The 21,311-nt window shown below is 39.0% G+C and overlaps 1 protein-coding gene across 1 annotated transcript; it reads left to right on the top strand.

Moving 5' to 3' along the window:
• The first annotated feature begins 8,489 nt into the window (after positions 1-8,489).
• On the top strand, positions 8,490-21,051 carry LOC143885140 (ubiquitin-conjugating enzyme 15-like). Its single transcript, XM_077389153.1, has 6 exons — positions 8,490-8,638; positions 8,730-8,833; positions 9,242-9,344; positions 9,445-9,508; positions 20,507-20,595; positions 20,705-21,051. The coding sequence occupies exons 1-6, from the start codon at positions 8,609-8,611 to the stop codon at positions 20,798-20,800; spliced, it is 486 nt and encodes a 161-aa protein (XP_077245268.1). The 5' UTR covers positions 8,490-8,608; the 3' UTR covers positions 20,801-21,051.
• Positions 21,052-21,311: the final 260 nt, after the last annotated feature.

Genomic DNA, 21,311 nt, shown 5'->3' with positions numbered 1-21,311 from the left:
ACATATAGGATGTAGGGCCCACCTGCATTAGCTTAAGGATAACCAACTTGCATTAGTTAAGGCATATAGAGAGTCCTAACATTACAATTCACTTGAATTTAAGCAATTTTACAAAAAATCTTTAAAAATCAGTCGAGTCTAGTGGATCGAGTCTAGGATAGCGGTTCTAGATGGTTAGGCATCGTAGTTTAGAATAGGTCATCGAACTACGTTGACTCCGATTCTTCCCGAGGCCGGGATACGTAGAGCAGCTGGGATGGATGGCCATCTTGGTCCGAGTCAAGTCGCACTAGAGTTTTAGGATTCATCTTGTCCAGTCATGTATAGAGTTGATTTGTGTTATATGTTTTGCTGTGTTTTCTTACTTTCATGTACAGATCCTATACCTTTAGCTGTAGCATGCATGTGTTTGCACACCAAAACTCAGACACCAATTAGGTATGACACTCATAACCTAGCTATTATTAGGCGACACTTCTTTCATCTATTTTGTGTGTGCTTATTATTCCTCCAAGACATGCATGGTTAGATAGACGTCTTCTCGGAGATATGTGTTCCCATTTCACATGACTTTCGCCTAAAACTCTTCAAAATCAATAAGTAAATGGCATAAGAGACCAGGTATTTGCACTTGGGCGGATGAGGTGCTCTTCGGACCTTCCAAATTCGTAACCAGGCACGAACCTTTCTTTTATAATCTCTGGTTATCCGTTGCAACAGAGCATAGTATGGGATCCTTGGCCCACTTCCTTGGATGACGACTCTTCTTTGTTTAAGGTACGTCTCGAATCTGGGCTAGTCTCTGAATCGAGAGGTATCTCACCTTTTATCACCACTCATGCTGTGAGGGGCACTTCTTTCAAGAGTTCCTTGGTAGAGCTCTCCATTCACGTGGATGATCCTGAGACTCGCGTGTGGGGGCTCATCCCCCGCCTCTCTCTCGGATCGGGGTCCACAATATAAAACCCGTTGTTTCCTATTTTATTGGCGAGTCTATCTTTTCTATTCCATATCACTCTTTCCAATTCTTTCTAAATCTCTCTTACCAATTTAATTTTAATATCCTTTTAAAAACCACAAGATTCTAATATGCTATAATTAAGGGATCTACATGGCATATTTTAGTATTTTTCCATTGCAAAAGGCAACCAAATTTGTTAGTACTCCTATATTTTCATTTTGGCAACCTTAAATGCCAATTCTTTCCTTCCCAAAAGATAGACGTTACATTTAATTGATAACCCTTTCTAATAGGAGCCAATCCTTTCCTTCCCAAAAGATAGATGATTCACTTAAGGGCGCAAATATTCCCCCCTCCCCCACCCCCGACGGCTGGCTAACGTTTTCCCACCATTTGACCTCTCTCTCTCTCTCTCTCTCTCTCTCTCTCTCTCTCTCTCTCTCTCTCTCTCTCTCTCTTCCTCTCCCTCTTCTCTCTCTCTCTCTCTCTCTCTCTCTCTCTCTCTCTCTCTCTCTCAGATTACTGTCATCTCCAATCAATTCAACCCCAACCCCAACCCAATAATGAATGGAGGCCGAAAAGTAAACCCCTAAGGAGACAGTTGTTGGTCCAGTAGATGTCTCTACTCCCCCCCCCCCCCCATCTGTCCATCAACCTGAAAGCCATATAAAAAATCTCACTTCTCAACCCTCTGTGGCCTTATCTTCAGCTCTTCTAGATCAAATCCATCCAAACAAATTTGCAGTTCTAGAGGATGAAATCGAGCATGCTAATGAGAAAGGCAAACAGATTCAATTTGGCCATGATGACCATCCTGACTTTCAGTCCCCTTCGTCGGATCAAGGTGTTTAGCATAAGGTCCAGAGAAAAAAAAACAGATCGACCTTCAGCTTCCTTCCTGCTCCATACGGGCTCCCATCGTTCTCCAAGTTCTCCCTTGGACGAAGCATGATTCTCATGCTGTGGATTTGTCTTTGTGGGCCTATTTGTATGTTTGTGTTGCTTATGTTTGCTTGGTCCTTTTGGTCTGATTGCTCTAGCTAATGCTGGAGTGATTTCTGGTTTATGTTGTTTTCGTTGCTCTCTGAGCTTGTTGCCTTTTTTTCTATTTCCTCCTGCGCACTGTGCTAGGGGTGGTATTTGGGCTTTCATGCTGTATCTTTGTTCCTTGTTTAATATATCTGTTAGGGGTCCTGCCTAACCCCAGCTTACCTAAAAAACAAAAAACAAAAAAAAAACAAATAAAAACAACAGGAACAAGTTGGTGGGCCCAACAGAAACTGTTGCTGGAATGGTGGGCCCATCTTTGAACAACGTAGGCCCCGCCCATACCACACCATAGGAAAATCCAAACTGTCCATTTGATGGGCCATAAACGTAAATAGGTTGCGTCCCAAAATATTATTTCCATAGGCTGACCCTAGCCCTCCGATCTAAATAGAAACTACATCTTATGCAACCTCTATAGATTGTAGGGTTGTGATCATCCTACGGAAATGATTTTTGGGGCACAACCTATTTACATTGTGGCCCATCAAATGGATGGCTCGGATCATCTTATGGTCTGGACGGTACACTTCATTTTCAAAAATATGGGTGGGGCCTAAATTGGGCCTTAATGTTACTGTACGAACCACACCATAGGATGATCCAAACCATGGACGGCTTGGATCATCCTATGTTGTGGACGGTATGCTTCAATTTGAAAAATATCGGTGGGGCCTACAATTGGGCCTTAATGTTAGTGTACGACCAACTCCATAGGATTATCCAAACCATGGACGGCTTGGATCATGCTATGTTGTGGACATGCCTTAATGTTATTGTACGACCACAGGATGATCCAAACCATTCATTTGATGGGCCAACCCTTTTGGGGGCACAACACATTTACGTTATGGCCCATCAAATGGACGGCTCGGATCATCCTATGGTCTGGATGGAACACTTCATTTTAAAAAATATGGGTGGGGCCTAAATTGGGCCTTAATGTTACTGTACAAACCACACCATAGGATGATCCAAACCATGGACGGCTTGGATCATCCTGTGTTGTGGACGGTACGCTTCAATTTGAAAAAATATCAGTGGGACCTACGATTGGGCCTTACTGTTACTATACGACCAACTCCATAGGATTATCCAAACCATGGACGGCTTGGATCGTCCCATGTTGTGGACGGGCCTTAATGTTACTTTACGACCAGCTCCATAGAATGATCCAAACCATTCATTTGATGGGCCACAATGTAAATAGGTTGTGCCTCAAAAATCTTTTCCATAGGATGATCACAACCCTACAATCTATAGAGGTTGCATAAGATGTAGTTTCTATTTAGATCCCCAGGGGTAGGAACAGCCTATGAAAATGATATTTTGGGACACAAACTATTTACGTTTATGGCCCATCAAATGGACAGTTTGGATTATCCTATGGTGTGGTATGGGCGGGGCCTACGTTGTTCAGAGATGGGCCCACCATTCCACCAACGGTTTCTGTTGGGCCCACCAACTGTTCCTGTTGTGTATGTGGGGGAGAGAGAGAGAGAGGTTAAATGGTGGGGAAGTGAGCCAGCCGTAAGGGGGGGGGAATAGCCTACAGCGTGACCCCCCGGGGGGGGGGGGGGGGGGGGGGGTGGTGATATCAGCGGCCTTCATTTAAGGTCATCAACCATAACCCACACAACATTTAAAATCTGTCTCAGATAACCTACCTTTATTGCTTTGACAATGGTCGTTTCATCTATGATCTTAGATCCGTCGGTTTCTGAACTTTGGGTGTATCTACCAAACGGTTAGGTGGTGGCTCGTATTCTGGGCCATGTTATGCATGCGTGTAAAATGTGCGCCCCACCCCCATCAATTATGAGGTGCAAATGATGGTCCCCACCCTAATTCGTAGGCTTAGTTAGAGATAGTCAGATAGTGGCCCCCACCTCATAATCAATTAATCACGTTAGGAGTTAAATGGTATGTCCCATCCCACAAAAAAACATGAGGTGTAAAACGGTGCACCCATCCCATCAATCACATGAGCCCATAAAAAACATGAGGTGTAAAAATGCGGACCAATCCCAATAATAACATGAGGTGTAAAATGCTGGCCCCACCCTATGCATGGTTTGGGGAAGATGGTGGGCCCACCACATAAAAAACATGAGGTATAAAATGGGGGCCCCACCCATGCTAGGCATGAACATAAAATGTTGGGCCCCATCCATCATAGCACGTGTTTTAAAATAATGGGCCCCACAATATGCCTGGTTTTGGTAGAGATGGTGGGCCCACCCAATCACGTGTGAAATGGGGCCCTCACCCTGATATGCTTGGGTATAAAATGGTGTGCCCCACCCTATCAACACAAGCCACGAGTATAGAGAAAAGGTGTTCTACAAAAAAAAAAAACTTGGAAAAAAAAGTAAATGACTATGGAAAGAAACATGGTTAGTATATATTATAGATAGATGGAAATTGCCAGGGTCCATCGTAAAAGGCATTTCGCGGCTGGTTTGTCGTATGTCAGACCATCTACCTCGTGAGTGAAGACAACAGCTTTTGTCTCCACTCACAGGGTTGCTTGTCTGATATGTGGTAGACCAGCCGCGAAATGCCTTTTGCGATGGACCCTCTCAAATCCCATTATAGATAGATAGATAGATAGATATATTATAGATAGAAGTGGATCCACCGAATATTCAGTGCACATGTGCTATCTTGGATCATTTCCCTAATAAAAAAGGTATAATGATGTTTATCAATATTTTTCATGACGATTAAGCAAAATCATACAATTATCTTTGAGATTTTCCTAGGAAAAGTGGATAATTCATTTTGATGCTTACTTAATTCATGAGATCGATGTTAGGGTTAGAATCAATGGATAAAGTTGGTAGGGCAAATGGGTTTAGTTTTTTTAAAAAAGAAGACCATGGAATAAGCATATTGAAAGTCAAATGCGTAGGCAAAATGTATACCCAAGTTGAGATTGGAAGGTTCCTTTTCTATTATTCAGGAAAGGATAAGGTGGAACATGGCAAACACGGGATAAAGGCAATGGGGCATAAGATAAAAGAGATGCCAACCCGGATACGCAAATATGCTTGGTAATTATAGAGTGTTGCGGCTTTTGTGGGACATGATAACTGCACCCCCCATTTTGATAATGGCACTCCTTATTTTTTCATGCACTTTTCTATATAGTTTTTCTATAAGGGAGTTGTTGATGGCCTTTTGGAATTGTCACGGCTTGTGAAAGCTGGTCCGAAAAGTGTAAAATGAGGAGAGGAGTGCCACTTTTTTCTATTGGCCATTGATACCTTGCTCTGAATGGGAATTGATAAGCACTTTTTGGAGTTGGACACACCCTCAACTTTGTTAGACATTTTTTTAAAGGGAAATGATATATCCGCCCTTTTTTGTCACCATGAACACCCCCTGTCAGTGTATCAGTGGCTAAAGAGGGGCTGTTGTACTTATGTCAGAAGCATTCAATGCCCTTGATTACCACAAACACTGACATGGGGTGTTCCTAGTGATCAAAAGGGGCGGATATATCACTTCCCTTTTTAAATCCCCTCTAATAAATGTAAGCAGCCTTTGACAACTAAGTACAGAAGTGCATAATGAAGAGACGAGTGTCATTATTAAGAAAAGAGAGTGTGGTAGCAATTCCCTTATTTAAAAACTAACAATGAAGTTAGACGTGGATGATACACAGAGATATATATATATATATATATGGGGAAAGTGATTGTGAGCGGCCCCTCATATAAGCTTATATGAGGTGACCGCTAAAAACATGGTGGGCCCGCATTTTTGGGGTGATCCGAACCGGTCATTTGATAGGCCCTGACATAGATAGGGGGTGCCCAAAAAATCCGCTCCATAGAATCATCCCAACCCTTCGAACTGTGGAGGAGAAAAAGGGGGAAATGGGCGGGTATAAATTTCCCCACTTACCCGTCCATTTTCCCCTCTTTCACCTCCACAGTTCGAAGGGTTGGGATGATCCTATGGAGCTGATTTTTTGGGCACCCCCTATCTATGTCAGGGCCTATCAAATGACCGGTTCGGATCACCCCAAAAATGTGGGCCCACCATGATTTTAGCAGTCACCTCATATAAGCTTATATGAGGGGCCGCTCACAATCACTTTCCCCTATATATATATATATATATATATATATAGATTTTAGGATTTTATTAAAAAGTGAGAGGGTTGGTAGGTCCACTCCCTCCACCCAAACTTAGGAGAATGATTTTAATAGGTCCTTTAAAAATATGAGGGGCTTGGTTTTGAACTTTTGATACTAATGATAGAATGAGTGAAATTACAAAAAAGCATCCATCCGTTGCTTCAAGACTTCAAGTAACGGGGGTACAAAAGAGGTGCAGCATTTTATATTTGATCCCACGACAGCCTCTTAAAAGGTCGGCTATTGTTGGAATAAGTATCAAAGATGCGTGCACTCTGTTGTGATTTTGACATTCTTGTGGCCTTGTAGGATCATTTATCGTCGAGGCCGTTTCACATGTGTCACCACGCTTCGTTGCTAAAGTCATAGCCACATGATAAAATGTGCGGACGAGATTAAACGTGGTTAAAACCTATTGTAAAAGTAACCCGATATCCCCTCTCTCTCCTTTACCGATCGTCCGTGGCAGCAAACGACCGATCTGGTTCTTTTAGTGCCTCTATGATCGGCCTGATCTCTTTTGAGAAAGATCTTCTTGTGTCAGGTTAGATGGCTGCAAAGACGAACTCTAGATTTATAAAAAATGCCTCCTAGAGTTCCACTCACAGTATAACTCTATTTGGCCAACTACACTATTTCATGCTTAACTGATGTAGTTGAATTGGGCCACACACTAGCCAATCACCGATGTCAACTGATAATTCCAACCATTTCACTCTCTCATTTTTCAATCCAATCCTTGCTCATCTAAATCATTTATCTAATAGGGCCTTGCTTGACTTCTGCAAGAGAGAAAGCTGCCCTATGTGAATTGAATGAAAAAGACAAAATCCGATGAAAAGTGAGCCCCACTGTTGTTTTCTCATGCAAAAATTACCATGGCCACACTCCTCATCATGGTTTCTATTCTTGGCAGACTCTTCATAACAATCTAAGCACGAGATTGTCTGCTGTTCCTTGGTAGTTCTCGTCAAACAGATTGCCCCCTCTGTCTTCATGGTTCCGAATATGTAAACCATTTATTCTTTTCCTGCCCTTATTCTGCCTGGGTTTGGCGGTTGATCCTATGGAGATTCAATGTCCGTAGAAAGCCCAAATCTACCCTTATTCTCGAAGAGCAATGGCTGAGAGAGAATTTCAAAGCCAAAATTCAAACTTCTATCGCAGTTAGGATCGCTTTCTGCGCCTCCATTTGTCTCCTCTGGTATAAAAGAAATCTTAGAGTTCATGGTCAACCTGCAAATCACAAAAGAAGTGTCACCCACGACATCCTTCTCACCATCAAGCTAAAGCTCACTCACCTTCAACTTAAGGATATCCTATCCTCAACATCATCTTCACTTGCATTTCATTTTGGTCTCCCTCTTCAGTACTCCACCTCTTCGATCAGATCCTACAATTGGAAGTTGCCTAGTTCTGATGAACTGAAGATAAATTCGGATGCTTCTCTAACTATCTCGTTTGCTGCTATAGGAGGAATCATCAACGACATCAATAGCAAGATTTGGGCTATTTTTACCCTGCGACCAGACAATCAAGACCATTCATGCCATTCTCAAAGGCATTACTATTGCAGCTAGTATTACTTCAGGGAAGATTTGGATCGAATGTGACTCCCAAATTGCAGTTGAGGTGATTAATGGCGAGTACATATGTCCATGGAAGTGCATTCCCATTCTTCAGAATATTCAGCAAATTCTATCTTCATTCTCAGCATGGAGTAGTAGAGAAGGCAATAGGGCTGCTGACTAATCTATCCAAATCTAACCAGTGGGTATATTTGCCTATTGGCCCATTGATTTTCTCTGATAAGTTTAATCTTCTTCATTTTTGCTATATTGCTTGTACTTGCCTTTTAGGCCCTCATTTGTATCCTTTTTCTATCTTTTTAATGTACTAGTAGGGGTCTGCCCCCCCCTCTCATCGTTCATTTTAGTAGCCACAAATTGGAGGGCTAGGATTGTCTGATGAGTGTGTATTTTGCTCCATGGCCCATCCATAACAAAGACCTAGGAAACAAATGGTTGGATCATTGAACAAGTGGACCCCACTTCATTTAATCATATAAGAAATTAAGAATCCCCAAAAGGGGAAGTGATATATTCACCTCCAGTGTATTTATGACTACTCTTTCACATTGGCTGTCCCAAGTAAAAAGGGGGACGCATAAATCATTTCCCAAAAATGGAGTGCAGATAGAGAGAAAAGGGGTGGGCATATCATTTCCGATATTACAAATGGCAAATTAGTCACTCCGTGGCTCCTTTTGGCCTTTTCGACGTGAATTCATCCTAGGGGTGGTAATTATCCTACAAAGGGTGCGAATTTAAAATAGACTTTAAGAAGACAAAGCGAATAAAACGAGGGCGGTCCTTATAAAATACAACCCCCTCTCTCTCCTTCCTCTGCACCGTCTTTTCGCGCTCTCAATCCTTCTCTTTCTCGAAGAAATATGACCAGTTCCTCCGCCCCTTCTCGCAAGGTTTTGCTTTTTCTTTTTTCTTCTCTCTTTCTTTTTCTCATTTCCTCTTCATCCATCTCAAATTTTTTTTAAAAAAATAAAAATTGTGCAGGCTCTGAGCAAGATCGCATGCAACAGACTCCAGAAAGAACTCGTTGAATGGCAGGTCAATCCTCCTGCTGGATTCAAACAAAAGGTCACCGAAAATCTCCAGAGGTTAGGGTTAGGGTTTCATTTTTTTTATATTTTTTATGAATGCTTATGAATTTTCTTACTTTTTCTTTCTTCCTACTCGTTTACTGTTTTCGGTTTGGATTCAAGCACAAGGTCACCGAAAATCTCCAGAGGTTAGGGTTAGGGTTTTCTTTTCTTTGCTTTTTGTTCTTTTTCTCTGCTGGTTTGACGTTTTCGGTTTCGATCTCTCCTTTTTGTCCTTATTTTTCGATTTTGTTCACCGAAAATCTCCAGAGGTTAGGGTTAGGGTTAGATTTAGGGATTCTTTTTCTTTGAATGATTATGATTTTTCTTCTTTTCTCGTTTTTCTTGCTAGTTCGACGTTTTTAGTTTCGATTTCTCTTTTTTTTTCCTGATTTTTTCGTCTGGATTTTTTTTCCAAAAATGTAGATGGATTATCGAAGTTAATGGAGCTCCCGGGACTCTCTATTCCAACGAATCTTACCAGCTCCAAGTCGATTTTCCTGAGAATTACCCTATGGAAGCACCGCAGGTGATATGCGTTTGGTTTTTTTTTTTTGGGAATTCAAAGTGAAAGTTTGGATTTTTCTTGTATTTTTTTTTTATTGTGTTATTTTCCTTTGTTTGAGCAGGTTATTTTTCTCAACCCCGCTCCTCAGCATCCTCACATTTACAGCAATGGACATATTTGTTTAGGTAATTTTTGCATTTTTTATAGTATTAAGATCTCGTAGGCTTGGTTTCCTAACTTTCTATGCTGATATTTCTGATAATGAATGAGTATTTAATGTAAAATCTTGAATATTTTCATCTATGAATGGAAACTAGAATGATTTTGCCGTGCCATTTGCATTTTTATTATTTATTATTTATTTTGTTTATTTCATTGATATTATTAAGGGGTTTATTTCTCTTTTGATTCATTGTGATCATGTCTAGATGAATGGTTTTCCCCTGTATCATCTCTTCAATATCATTTTTCGTTGTAAATGTGTGAATATATCTTTTTCTGGGAATTGTTGCATTTTCTTACATGCTCAGAACTTTAATCATTTTCTTTGTGGGTATCTGAGTTGAATGTGGTATGCCTGGCTAAATTGTGATTCCCTCATGTTGTTGAGGATTTTGTTTTGAGCTTTCACCTTTTGTGGTTTCTTGTGAATGATTCTTTATTTCTTTGACAGTCCTTTTTCAGTCGCTATAGTCTTGCCTTGTATGTATATCTTTGAAAGGACTGATCGTGCATGCCAAATTGAGCTCTGCAGGACCTTAAAGAATATTAAAAGTTATAAAATTTATCTTAGGCGCCTTCTGTACTTCCATTTCAATATAAAATACTTTCTTTTATGTATATAACAAAATAAATTGTGAAGAAATTTTGCTTGCTAATTACGGTTACCGTCCTTTCCAGGACCTCTTTAGAGCCCACTCAAGCTTTGGAAAACAACATTGATACAGTTGCTGGTTATTGGTAGGCCAGGACTTGTTCAAGGCTAATATTTAAGTTCGAAGGTTTTTACTTCATCTTGGTTCTTCAATCATAGAGATCTAGAGGCTTTTGTTTAACTCCATAACAACTGAGTGATCACTTCAATAAGTGGAAGTATGTGACATCACTTTGTTGTATTTTAACCATTGTAACATCAGCTATGACGAAACTTTATATTGAAGTTCAATCCCAACACCTCCAATTTTAGATGGTTCGTGTCACTGGTGCTTTCTGATGTAATAAAATAGCAACTTTTTTTGATAGGTAAGCTGGGACTGAACTTCTGAATTTTAGAAACGGATTACGTACTTCTGCCCAACAGCTGAAGGGTGGTTGTCATGAGCTGTATTGCTCCCGTCGCATCTTTATCAACATGGATTTGGCATAAAATAGGAACTTTCCCGTCCTTTGCCTTTCTTTTCACTAGAAACCATTGTTACAATATCCAGTTCCTCTTGCTCCTGAGCGTAGTTGTAGTTAAAAAAGAAAAGAAAAGAAAAGATAGACTGTAAGCAAAGTGAGGCATATGAGATTCCAGTGATGTGAATTTTAATCACCGAGGTATGGTCGTGTAGTAATTTTGTTACTTTTTTTTTGTATTGAAATATGCTAGATGCGCTCGAATGAAGTCTTTATCAGTCTCCACTGTCTTGCAAACATAAACAGTGGGAATTAATGATAAATATAAAATATCCATTTAGCCAGGTCAGTTACTAGAATTAATGATTTTTCCCTTACGCACATAAAAGCTGGAAAAGCTGGAAGTTATTGATACATATTTCTATATGTATATGTATGTATGCATCATGTACATTTATCCATCGTTACTAGAAGTAGCAAGGCTGAAATTCTAAACAGTTGTTTGCTTGCTTGACGTGCTATTCAAAAAACAAAAAACAAAAGGCGGTTGCTTGACTAGTAGGAAACCCCACATATATACATATATTTTAACAGTAAATTAATAATATATTAGCTAAATAAATAAAAAAACAGAAGTACAGGTAAATGATTTGAGTTAGTCATCGATGGGAAACAATAGGTTGTCTAGTATTACATTAATTTAAACCAGTTCTCTAATGGGAATCTTTCTTTTATAATCATCGCCTGCCTATTAACCCCATTTCTAGCCAATGAGTCAGCTTCTGAGTTAGCCTCTCTCCCTACATGGCAACAAGTGACTGGTTTTCAACGTCACGAGCCTCCTTCAGAATGTTAACAGGTCTCCAGGGGACATCCTCCCCCTTTCTTAACCATTAATTGCATTTGAGGATTCCACGTCAACTGTAAAGGGCTAGAATTTGTAGTATATTTAGCCCATCTTAGAACTGGTACTTAGATTGCATCATTCAACCTCTTTTTTTCTAAAAGAAAATTATACCAATTTCACCATCCATTCAGAGTCTAATGATTCCTACGGACTTGGATTTCCAAATATTGATCCATCAAAGTTCAACTTTAACTCACCCGGGGGAGGATAACATATGTGACTTGTTCATTAGGACTGTACTATGCTCATGATGAAGAATCTCACATTCTTCGGATTTTCTCTTTTGCAACTCCGTTGAAGGACTTCACCACTGATGCCCAAATAGTTACTAGTTACTACATTTAAGATATTCTTGATGTAAGCAAAGCTCATGAAGAAACCCATACTCAGCAAACATGATTCAAGAGAAGAAGAGGATTGACCGAGATCCCAAAGTAAGCCGAAGGGGAACATAAACATCATTATAATGTCAATGGTGGACCCTAGTTCGTAGGGATTTTTAGTAATTTTTATTTATTTTTTGTGCAAAGTTTTGGGTGGTCCTTGTGTAATGAAAATGTGAATTATGTGACAACTCCATGTAAGGAACTTCTTGTTTTTATTTTGGGCTGACCTAAAATAGAAATTAAAGTTTATTTAGGCCGATCTGAGGGTTGAAATTGATTTTATACAAATGGCTAGGAACTTAGGATTAAATTTTATATATATATATATATATATATATATATATATATATATATATAGAGAGAGAGAGAGAGAGAGAGAGAGAGAGAGAGAGTTAAGTGAAGCTACACATACGTGTAGCTAACTTAGCTACACCAATGGCTTAAAATACAGTGGGCCCACATTGTTTGGGTAATCCAAACCATTCATTTGATAGACCCTCACATTGATAGGGTGTGCCCAAAAAATCAGCTCCATAGGATCATCCCCACCCTTCAAACTGTGGAGGCAAAAATGGACAGATTTGTGAAGGTTTTTACGCGTCCATTTTTGCCTCCACAAATCATAGGGTTGGGATGATCCTATAGAGCTGATTTTTTGGGCACACCCTATCTATATGAGGGCCCATCAAATGAATAGTTTGCATCACCCAAACAATGTGGGGCCCACTGTATTTTAAGCCGTTGGTGTAGCTAAGTTAGCTACACGTATGTGTAGCTACACTTTTTTCACACACACACACACACACAGATATATATATATATATATATATATATATATATATATATATATATATATATATATATATACACACTAAGCATCTAACTTTCCAAAATGTCATTCGCTTTTTCCAAGGAAAACTATTTTGGAAAAGTTTTTCCGCCCCTACTCATTATGATTCTTTAATGGTCACGTGAGTGCTTTTTGGGAACGGTAAAAACCATGCCTTTTTTTGCATTTAATGGTCTTTCCAAGGAAAACAATTTTGGAAAAGTTTTTCCGCCCCTACTCATTATGACTCTTTAATGGTCACGTGAGTGCTTTTTGAGGGAAAAACAATCTAAGAATTCACGTAATTGTCATATTTTGATGCATTTTCTTTGTAGTTTTTTCCGTAGTTTTCATATAAAGGTACATTTTTTTGGTACTTTTTTTGGTAGTTTTTGTACTTTGTAGTTTTTCCACCATTTTACACCGCATGTTATTGATGGGATGGGGCTGTCATTTTTAATTGGGTAGGGCCTAGCACTTTACATGGGCTTTTTTATTGGATAGGGCCCACCTTTTGCACATCATTTTTGATAGTTTGGGTCTCCCTACTTTAAACCCATGCATAGCATGGGCCTGGATTACTAGTATATATAAGCTTTTGAGCTAGAGCTAGAGCTCATATAAGCTTATATGAGCTAGACCTCACTAACATTAGGGGCCCACATTGTTTGGATGATCCAAAGCATTTATTTGATAGGCCCCCATATAGATAGGGTGTGCCTAAAAACTCAGCTTCATAGGATCGTCCTAACCCTTCCATTTGTGGAGGTTAAAAATGGGCAGATTTATAGATGTTTATACCCATCCATTTTAACCTCCACAAATGGAAGGGTTAGGATGATCCTATGAAGCTGATTTTTTGGGCACACCCTATCTATATGAGGGCCTATCAAATGAATGCTTTGGATCATCCAAACAATGTATGCCTCCTATGTTAGTGAGGTGTAGCTCATATAAGCTTATCTGCGCTTGAGTGCAGAAACAGGGTGGGCCCACATTTTGGGGGATACAAAGCATTCATTTGATGGGCCCTATCATAGATAGGGTGTCCACAAAAAATCATCTCCATTGGATCATCCTAACCCTTCCATTTGTGGACGGAAAAAATGGGTAGATTTGTGAAGAAACAATATCCGTCCATTTTTCCCTCCACAAATGGCCACCCTAAGATGATCCAATGGAGCTGATTTTTGGTTCACACCCTATGTATGATAGGGCCCATCAAATGAATGCTTTGGATCCCGCAAAAATGTGGGGCCACTTCTGTTTTCTGCACTCGAGCGCATATAAGCTATTTGCGCTTGAGTTCACGAACAGTGTCCCCTATATATATATATATATATATATATATATATATATATATATATGAAGTTTAATCTTTAATGTACTCATCAAGTTTACGAGGTGGTTGTTTTTTTAATGGCAGCCAAATTTTATTGCAAAGGAAAAGACCAATATGGTCTATACAGGGAAAACAAAAAAAGAAAGAAATGCTAAAACAGTTACGAGTTTTTCCTTTTTGGGTTTTGAGATTTATCCTTGTTTGACCTCATTTTGATCGAATCTATTATCGTTTTATCTCTCTTTATCATTGTTTGTGAAAATCTATTGTATTGTTTGTGTGATTGTTTGATTCTCTAGCAAGTTTCTACTTTTGGTGGATTCTTAGTAGATTTACTTGCATCAGTTCTCTTGGAAGCTCTTTACTCCTCTTCCTTTACATCAGAAATCCTTCTAATTTCAATTTTTATTGGGCTCAAATCAATTCCAGATTTCTTTTATGGAGAAATCAAGAACCAATCTTGGACATTAGGGCTTGGAGTAGAATTGATTCCAGATCTAGGTTTCACTCAATCTTCACAAAAATAAAGAATGGATTAATTAGGGTCGGGAAGTTGAGAAGACAAGGAAGGAGAAAGGAGAAAGTAGAAGATAAAATCAAGGAAGTAATGATAGAAAATTGCTAGTTGGAGTCTCACCAACTTACCCAAAAATCTCTCACCTTTGGTCCCTCGAGGTCTCACCCCTAGGGTTTCCAAGAAGAGAAGACTTTAAGTCCATAATTTTGCTCAAGCAACTCAATTTCATTCATTCGTCATCGATAATAATTTAAAAGCCCATAGGCATTACAATTTGCAGAGGTAGGAAACCCCATAAAATTTTGATTTGATTCCTTGTAAAATAGATCTTTGTAAAATAGAAACTTTAGTTTCCCAAACACAAGTTTCTAAAAAACTTATTTCCTATTCTAAAACTTGTTTTTTAATTAGTTTCTTCTATTCTAAAATTGATTCTAATCAACTCAATTAATAAAAATAGTAACTTGACACCCAACTAGACATTCTACAAGATTAATGTTAGATAAGAAGCTAGCTTAAATAAACTAGACATTCTAAAATAGATCAACCCAATATAGTGACTACTAATCCAAGTAAAATAGCAACAAAATTCTAGAGTCCATGTGCAGTACATAGGAAGCCCCATCCTTGGTCTTGAAAACCCCGAGAAGGAGCCCCCCCCCTCCGGTGTGACAATTTTTATTTTTTTTGAAAGTTGACAAAATGTATATATTTATACTATGAGAATTGCATTGGGGATGGCAGGTCCCAACTTGCATTTACATAGCATAATTGGTCAAGAGCATACTCCTGATCTTATAGATGAAACAAAATAGAAGCTACTCTTAATTACAACATGATAAGGAGCACTAGTTCATCCAGCTAGATCTATCACAACAATTTTGAACACACTGGTCTAAAACCCAGCCAACTTTCTAATCCATCAAGAGATTTTCTTCACTCCCAACTTCCTGAGGACAAGTACAGCCGTACAGGCTCTAAGGAAGGATATCACCCGAAGCAAATGACCAAAAAGTGTAGCAAGCTAAAGGGAATCAACTTCCAAGCGTATGCTTCACAGCTTCCAAGGAAAGATCAGTACCTAAAAAGGTCAAATATATTGAAGCATGGTGAAGATCTTCATCGTCTCATTCACTCACATAACCTCTGGAGCATAGTTAGCAAAACGTGATTCGCCAAAAAAATGGGACAGCAAAAAATCGAGTTTAATACGGTAAGGGTTCAAAAAAACATAGTAAAAGAACAGAAACACAAGAAAATGAGTTTAGAATTTTTTTCATTTACAAAATATGGTGGGGGTAAAATTGGAAAGTTGGCCCAAAAAACGTGTTTAAAACGTTTAAAACGCATTTTAAATATGTTGAAAACGTTTGCCTAAAAAAAAACGGAGTTTTATTTGTTGTGAAAGTTTTAAACGGCACACCAATAAAACGAGTTTTTTTTCAAAGAAACGGAGTTTTGCTAACTATGCTCTGGAGTAACGAAATCCATCCTCTTGCAAAAATTACAGAATTGCCCCTCAGTGCAATTCTCAAGAATTGCCCCTTATTGCCTCACATGCATCTAGAGACTTCTGTTAGAACGTATACATCAACAATTTTCTTGCCCATATACTCCATCTCAAACTGGACTAGCAAAAAGGAAGGATTGCCACATCACAGACGTTGGGTTTTCCTTGTTATTCTGCTGTAACGCATCAATATGGATTGAATCCGTTTATACATCAATTCATGTCATTAACTTGCACCCGATAGCCACTCAGATAGTCATCCACTCTCAGATAGTCATCACCGACATTTCTTATCACGAGATGTTTATTTTAGACACTCTCCTTCACTCATGTGCAGGTCTCTGTTATGTAAATGTTTCATCATTCGCTGGTAGAAAGTTTTCTCCAAAGGTTGTTACTTGTATCTTTGTTGGGGACAATGCTCCCCATAAGGATTACAAATGCTACTCTCTGCCTGCATAGAAGGTACTAATCTCATGAGAATAGTCTCACATTTATGATCGGCCGAGCATTGGATATGAGATTTTTTATTATACAACCATATGCCAAGCACTTTGTTCATAAAAAATAAGGACAAATGAGTTTAGGCAGCCCAGGTGGTCAGAGAGGCTCATGAACCTGCGACATTCGCTGAGGCTGGATCCGATGATAGGTGGATAGAAGCTATGCATGTGGAAATGGGAGCCTGTTACAAAAATGATATGATGGAAATGGTGAAGAGACCCAATAACAAGTTTCTTGTAGGCTGCAAATGGGTCTATGAAGTCAAACAAAAGCCAGATTGAACTATTGACAAACACAAAGTGTGACTGGTGGCCAAATCGTACAATCAGAAGTATGGTATTGAGTCTTGACCATAGTTTTAAATTTTGTCCAAAATCCGAAATTTCGGGTTTCGGTCGAGAGACCGAGACCGAACCGGAGTCGGTAAACCCAAAACGGTAGTGTATTTCGGCCTAAATTTCGGTTTCAGTGAGGACCGAAACGCATTCCAAAACCGAAATTTGAAACCATGGGTCTTGACTACAGTGAAGCATATAGCCTTGTAATCAACAGCACCATAGTAAGATTCATCGTAGCCTTGGCAAACATCTTTGGATGGATTGTTAGTCAAATGGATGTGAAGAATGTGTTTATTTGAGGGTCTCTTAAGGAGGAAGTCTACATGCAATAACAAGAAGGCTTTGAAGTTGCAGACAAGAGCAAATATGTATGTAGACTCGAGAAGGCTATCTATAGGCTCAATCATGCTCTCAGAGCGTAGTTTAACAAACAACATTAGGCATCAATCACAATGAATACAATAGAAGTATATGTAATAACTCATTGTTTGTCAAGCAGACACAAATATAGATTGTTTGGTTCTGGTACATGCTGATGATATCATCATCACAGGAAGCGGCGATGGTGGCATTTAGAAACTCAAAACTGGCTTAAAAGAATCCTTTGACATGGAGGAACTGGGATTTCTTCGCTATCTCCTTGGAGTAGAAGTAGAAAGAACCAAATTTGAAATGCCCTATCTCAAAGGAAGTATGTACTTATTTTAGTGGGCAGGTTTTGGATGATGAATTGCAAGCCCATGGTAACCATTGCTGTTTATAACAAAAAGTTCAGTGCTAGAGAAGGCAAGACAGTTAAGGACCCATGTACTGATCAAAGTATAGTCAGGGTCCTGTGATATTTTATGCTCACTGGGCCATCAGATATTATATATGGTGTAAATTAAGTTTGTCGTCATTTGTTTTGACCCTTAGTAAGAACACTTACAGGTGTTGCAACATATTTTGAGATACCTTACAGGGGCAATACACCGTAGACTGTTTGACAATATCATTCGAGACAAGAGAGTTAGGATGTGTGGTTACTCGAATGCAGATTGGGTTTCCAGTTCAGATACACAGTTCTGTTACACGGTAGTGCATATTGATAAATGATTGTTTGACATCTTGGAGCAACAAGAAGCCGTCTCCAATCAAGTGCAGAAGCTTAGTATAGACACCGGGCCGCAACTATTGGAGAGTTCATGTGGCAGACTTATTATTGCTAGAGCTCCATCTCGAGTCAGGCATTCATGTGCTATTTTATGACAACTAAAGTTTGTTAGACTTTCAAATAACCCAGTCTACCATGCCTGGACCAAACATATTGAGATCGACTACCACTTCATCTGTGACAAAGTGGAGGGTGTTGAAGTATTTTTCCTTGCTGCCTTATAAGTCATGAACAAACTACAAATGTCTTCACCAAGTGTCTTACAACTAATCACCACCACCACCACTTATTAAACGAACCTAACATGTCTAGTGAACCATGTTCTCTCTCTCTCTCTCTTTCTTTTTTTTTTTTCTTTTTTTTTTTTTTTTTGGGGGGGGGGGGGGGGGGGGGGGGGGGGGCGTAGTATTTGTCAAAATATTTTGGTCATTATGACCAATCCATATAAATATCAGTTGTACCCCTTTTCTTATTGGTATTGAATAAAAGGAACTAGGTTTTGAATCTATGATTTGTCTTTTCTACTTTTTTCACTATCATTATGTTACTATCATATGTGTGTTCTTTCGCCATAATCATTGGGAAGAAACTCAAATAAACTTGCAAGACATGGCACTTGATGCAGAGATTGTCATTTGGCTGTCGGAATTGTAGTTTTATTTTTCTACTTTCGTTCTGTTGTTGCTTTTTCGTATTCTTTTTTTTTTGTGTGTGTGTGTGTGTGCGCGCGCGTGTGCATGTGCGTGAATGAAATTTGTGTGTGCATGAATGAAATTTTATTGATAAAATGAAACCGGAGTAGCTATAGCTAACACAGATACACCCCACAAAACAAGAAAATAAGTTTACAAACTGGGCATCTCATACCAAATTATCAAACTTAGACGAGGCCAAAATTGGCCAAAGTAGGGGTTGAGCCTCTAGCTCAATGGTTAATGCTTTGTTCTTCAACCTCGAGGTTGGAGGTTAGATCCCAGCTTACCTACCCAAAAAAAAAAATATCGGCGAAATTATTTCCTTCTGTGTATGAGAGAAGGAATGCCCAATTCCTCACAAAATATCCTTAATCTCCCATAGTAGTTCATGAATCTCCAGGGAGGGAGGAGACAAGAGAGGACTCCTCCCTAAGCAACCTGATTGTGTTAAAGGAGTTGCATTCCACCCAAATCTTGGATTCGCCAAACTAAGAGACAAGCTTGACCCCACACCAAACAGCACTAACTTCCACCTCAGCCACAACACTATCATTGTACGGAATGAAGCCCAAATAGATTACAAGTGAGATTATTCAAATATTTTTTTCGAATGATATCCATCTAATTGGCTTATTTAAGTAGATTTTAAAAAATGGATTTTTTTTAATGGTTGCAAGCTTTCATTCAAAAGAAAAGGAAGACCAAGATGGTCAAACCCGAAACAGTAGAAAGAAAACATGATGGCAGACGGAAAGATGATACGATAAAGAAAAACAAAAGATCATGGGGGGAGAACGTCAAACATCTCCAATTCCTGCTTCCCAACACCATCCCTTTGTAATTTATCTGCTTCACTATTAACCGACCTTCTAAATTTTTTTTTAATGTTTAGAAATTACTAGTTTTTGATGTACTTAAATTATGAAAGATATATATGAAGATGGTTAGAAAGTATTATTTTTTTATGTATTTGAATTTTGAAAAACATATAAAAAATATTACATAAGCGCTCACATGGCACTCCTAACCTTAGACTCTTCTAGACCCCCCGCCTCCACCCCCACTTCGTGCGTAGTCTTTGCTTCTCTTGATTTAATATACCCTACCATTATTTAAAAAAAAAAAAACATGACCGAGAAACAATGAATGCAGCTGAGTTGTGGATCTAATCTTCTGTAATATGAACCATAAGGCCAACAAATCATTTATATTAGCAAATTGCTGGGGCACTTTTCTTTTATTATATCTCCTATGAATCCAAGATGGTCTACGAACTCGAGATGTTAAGACTTAAGAGCATGGTTGCCTTTTATGTAGATAGGAGTCTTGGGTCACTTTCTACGAATAACCAAGCTGAGACTAAACCCACAGGACAAGTTAAACTTGCAGAAAGTAGACTTGGACTAGATTTATTGTATTAGTTTGTAATATTATTGGGTGGGATGCAAGATATGTTTTAGATTTGCAAGATTGCTAGTAAGCCATAGCGCACTGTTGTTTGAAAATGTAGCCATTGACAGCTGGTTAAATAATTAGACAAGGTGAGTTCGTCCATTTATCAAAACATGGTAGTGGGAATATCAATAGTCTATATATGTACGTATGTGCCTATCTATGAATCTCTTAATTCCACAAATTGACATTTTATTTTCTCTGGCTAGCAGATATTCTATATGATTCATGGTCCCCGGCCATGACTGTGAGTTCTATCTGTATCAGCATTCTCTCCATGCTATCAAGCTCTACAGTGAAGGTTCTAATTCACTGCTTTCCCTTCATTAAAACTTTCATTACTTAAACTTCGTTCCAGTCAATATATCTGGAACTTGATCTCTTCTAATGCTTTGTGACTTTGCATTCAGCAACGCCCTGCAGATAATGATCGATATGTGAAGAACTGTAGGAACGGCCGATCTCCCAAGGAAACCAGGTGGTGGTTCCATGACGACAAAGTGTAAAGCCAGTGACACCACCTTTAGAAGACTATATCAATATAAGCATTCCAATGCCCTAAAGTGGAATTGGGATTCGGCGCAAATGTTAGTGAGCTTCTACTGTAAATTTGCATGCCTGGTGTTTGTAAAGGAGTGGTAGTTGTATCTTGCAACATAAGAACAAGAACCCGCAAACAGTTTAAGGTACTTGGAAAGTTACATTTGTGCTTTTAAACTTCTCCTTTTATTATGATGAAGATCTCACTGTTTTCCAATGAGTGTTCTCCATGGTTTCTCCTTGAAAAGAGTCTTGATATTGTGTTTCTTTTACGCCATGTTTGGCAACCATGAAATATTTGTTTATAATGTGGTGAGAGAGGGGTAAGGAGCGTGGGAGGAGAGACTTCAAAGGGCAGGAGTGAGGAGAGGGTGAGAAATGGTAAAAAAACAGTGAAAAAATAAATCACATTTTGATTTTACCTTGTTTTTCAGCCTCTTCCTCCCTCTCGCCATTGAGGAAAATAATATTCCATGT

This window comes from Tasmannia lanceolata, unplaced genomic scaffold (genome assembly GCF_043159265.1).
Source record: "Tasmannia lanceolata isolate RefF3 unplaced genomic scaffold, GAP_Taslan_0.1 ptg000008l, whole genome shotgun sequence".
NCBI lineage: Eukaryota > Viridiplantae > Streptophyta > Magnoliopsida > Canellales > Winteraceae > Tasmannia > Tasmannia lanceolata.
The sequence above is the reverse complement of the archived record's forward strand: the minus strand, read 5'-3'. Positions and strand labels throughout refer to the sequence as shown.

What these genes read in the sequence shown, in the direction of transcription:
- LOC143885140 (XM_077389153.1), top strand. Translation starts at nt 8,609, where the DNA reads ATGACCAGTTCCTCCGCCCCTTCTCGCAAG. An exon ending in ACCCTATGGAAGCACCGCAG is followed by an intron (nt 9,345 to 9,444) that starts GTGATATGCGTT and finishes TTGTTTGAGCAG; the next exon opens with GTTATTTTTCTCAACCCCGC. An exon ending in TATCAAGCTCTACAGTGAAG is followed by an intron (nt 20,596 to 20,704) that starts GTTCTAATTCAC and finishes CTTTGCATTCAG; the next exon opens with CAACGCCCTGCAGATAATGA.